Raw genomic sequence first — 1886 nt, forward strand, 5'->3', positions numbered from 1 at the left:
CATGTCAACTTGAATGCTTGTTAATTTTGATTGTCTTTTGCCGCATTTACATGATCGGACTCGTAGAATACTGTAGAAGTTTTCAGTGAATATCATACGAAGAGAAGATAAGACGTTGGATTCTGCATTCAGATGAACTTCATTTGTTCCAACATGCGAGCATTTGAAACCTGATTGCATCAGTAGCTTGATACGAAACTCATATACCCTTTGTCTGTTGTTATTTTTGTATGCTGCTGCAAGTTCCATGAGTAAATCGCTTGACTCCATGTTTCTGAAAATATTTGGTGAAGTCACATAAACTCGACAAAAAATGTTCAACAGCGAATCTGGCCCACAAGCATTTTTCACCATAACTCGTGTTCCATTGTAATTGCACGTATGGAAGTTTTCGATGATTGAAAATGGTTTGTCATTTTGCTCTTCGGTGTGTACTTCTGTTTCAGCTTTGACGGCGTGAACGTAAATCAACATGTGAATTAATCGTTTCTTCTCGTTCAACTTTGATTTTGAAATTATATGTGTGTTGTTATCGAAACGATACCATACGAAATTACCGCGTTTTATATCGGTGAAGAAATGAACTTTATTTCTGTATTTTGATTGCAGAACGACTGCATTCAAAACGAATATTTGATCGTTTATCAATATTACGTCTGCAACTCTCTGATGTAGCCGATCCTCCCCTTTTGCGTCAACGAAAATGATGTTCTGCAATTCATGGTTTTTGTTGCATTGAGGCAGTTCAAACAAGGTTCCATCGAGATCGATATCCAGAAAATTTTGACAGAGACATTGCGCTTTGAATAGAGTTGTCCAGGCTTTTGTTGCCATCTCCCAGACCGTTGATTCACAGTTCATTACTTTTACTTTTGACACAATTCCTTTCGAAAAAAACTTTGAAAGTATGATATTTCGATCTTGGATGACTTTTGGAGTTACGCCCAGTTTGATATAGTTCTCAATAAACTGTACGAAATCGGGATCGGCGATATTATTGACTTTCAATTTGGTATCGTTGATGTCCAACATTTGACACATAATTATGCACACAAATAAATCAAATGCCGTCGTATTTTCAATCAAGGTGGAGCCTTTGCATCGGCTTAGGTCGCCATTCGGCATCATTGCAAATTTTGTCGTTTGTAAATTTTCAACGACCTAAAAATGAATTAACTTTTAATAGCCATCACCAAAATAAAATGATTTAAAATCCTACCTGTCGATTCAAAATAGATGTTTGCGAACGGTATGTACGCGTTTTTTCCACGGTGTTTGTCTGTGTTCCGAGATTGCGCCAGTTTTCAAATGGACGTTGTATCAGCTTTCCACGATCACCAGTCGCTCCTTCCGAATCATTCACATTGGAATTCTCTTCATCTTCCTTGGTTTGTACCTCTACAGCATTTTCCAGCTGTTTTTGTGAATACAATCATGTGTATTTTATATAAAACCGAGAAAATCCATACAAATGATATTCAAACTTACGCTGATATCCAAACGATTTAGTTGCGCAGATAAATCAATAGCTTCTGATGTCGCTGGCGATTTCTCTTTCTTATCTTCTTCGATACGTTCAGTTTCTGGTAGCAACTCAGCATTTTCCGCATTTAACAAACGATTTAATTTAGTGAGAGAATCAACATTTTCAAGTAACACTTTAACAAAAGTGTCTGGTCTGATCGGCAATTTCGTATGACGGAATAGTACGTTCTTAATTACATTAAATCTCGACTCTGTATCGTTACTGGTCGACAACACATTTTTCGACTTGAAATATTTTGTCATAACGCCGCTCCAAAGAGGCAGATCATCAAATACTTTCTTGAAAAATTCGTTCAACTTTGGGCAGTAAAATCCTTCTACTTTTTCTGGCTCTGAGGTTA

At 37.0% G+C, this 1886-nt stretch overlaps 1 protein-coding gene across 1 annotated transcript; it reads right to left on the reverse strand.

The window, feature by feature from the left end:
* Window positions 1–9: 9 nt before the first annotated feature.
* LOC129573306 (uncharacterized) lies at window positions 10–1524 on the reverse strand (the record flags this gene model as incomplete). Its single annotated transcript, XM_055453695.1, has 2 exons — window positions 1220–1524; window positions 10–1161 (listed from the first exon to the last, which is right to left on the reverse strand). A coding segment is annotated over exon 2 (1119 nt), but the record flags the coding sequence as incomplete, so codon positions are not given.
* Window positions 1525–1886: the final 362 nt, after the last annotated feature.

This window comes from Sitodiplosis mosellana, unplaced genomic scaffold, assembly GCF_009176505.1.
Source record: "Sitodiplosis mosellana isolate CC-2019 unplaced genomic scaffold, AAFC_SMos_1.0 Smas_scaffold_6057, whole genome shotgun sequence".
NCBI lineage: Eukaryota > Metazoa > Arthropoda > Insecta > Diptera > Cecidomyiidae > Sitodiplosis > Sitodiplosis mosellana.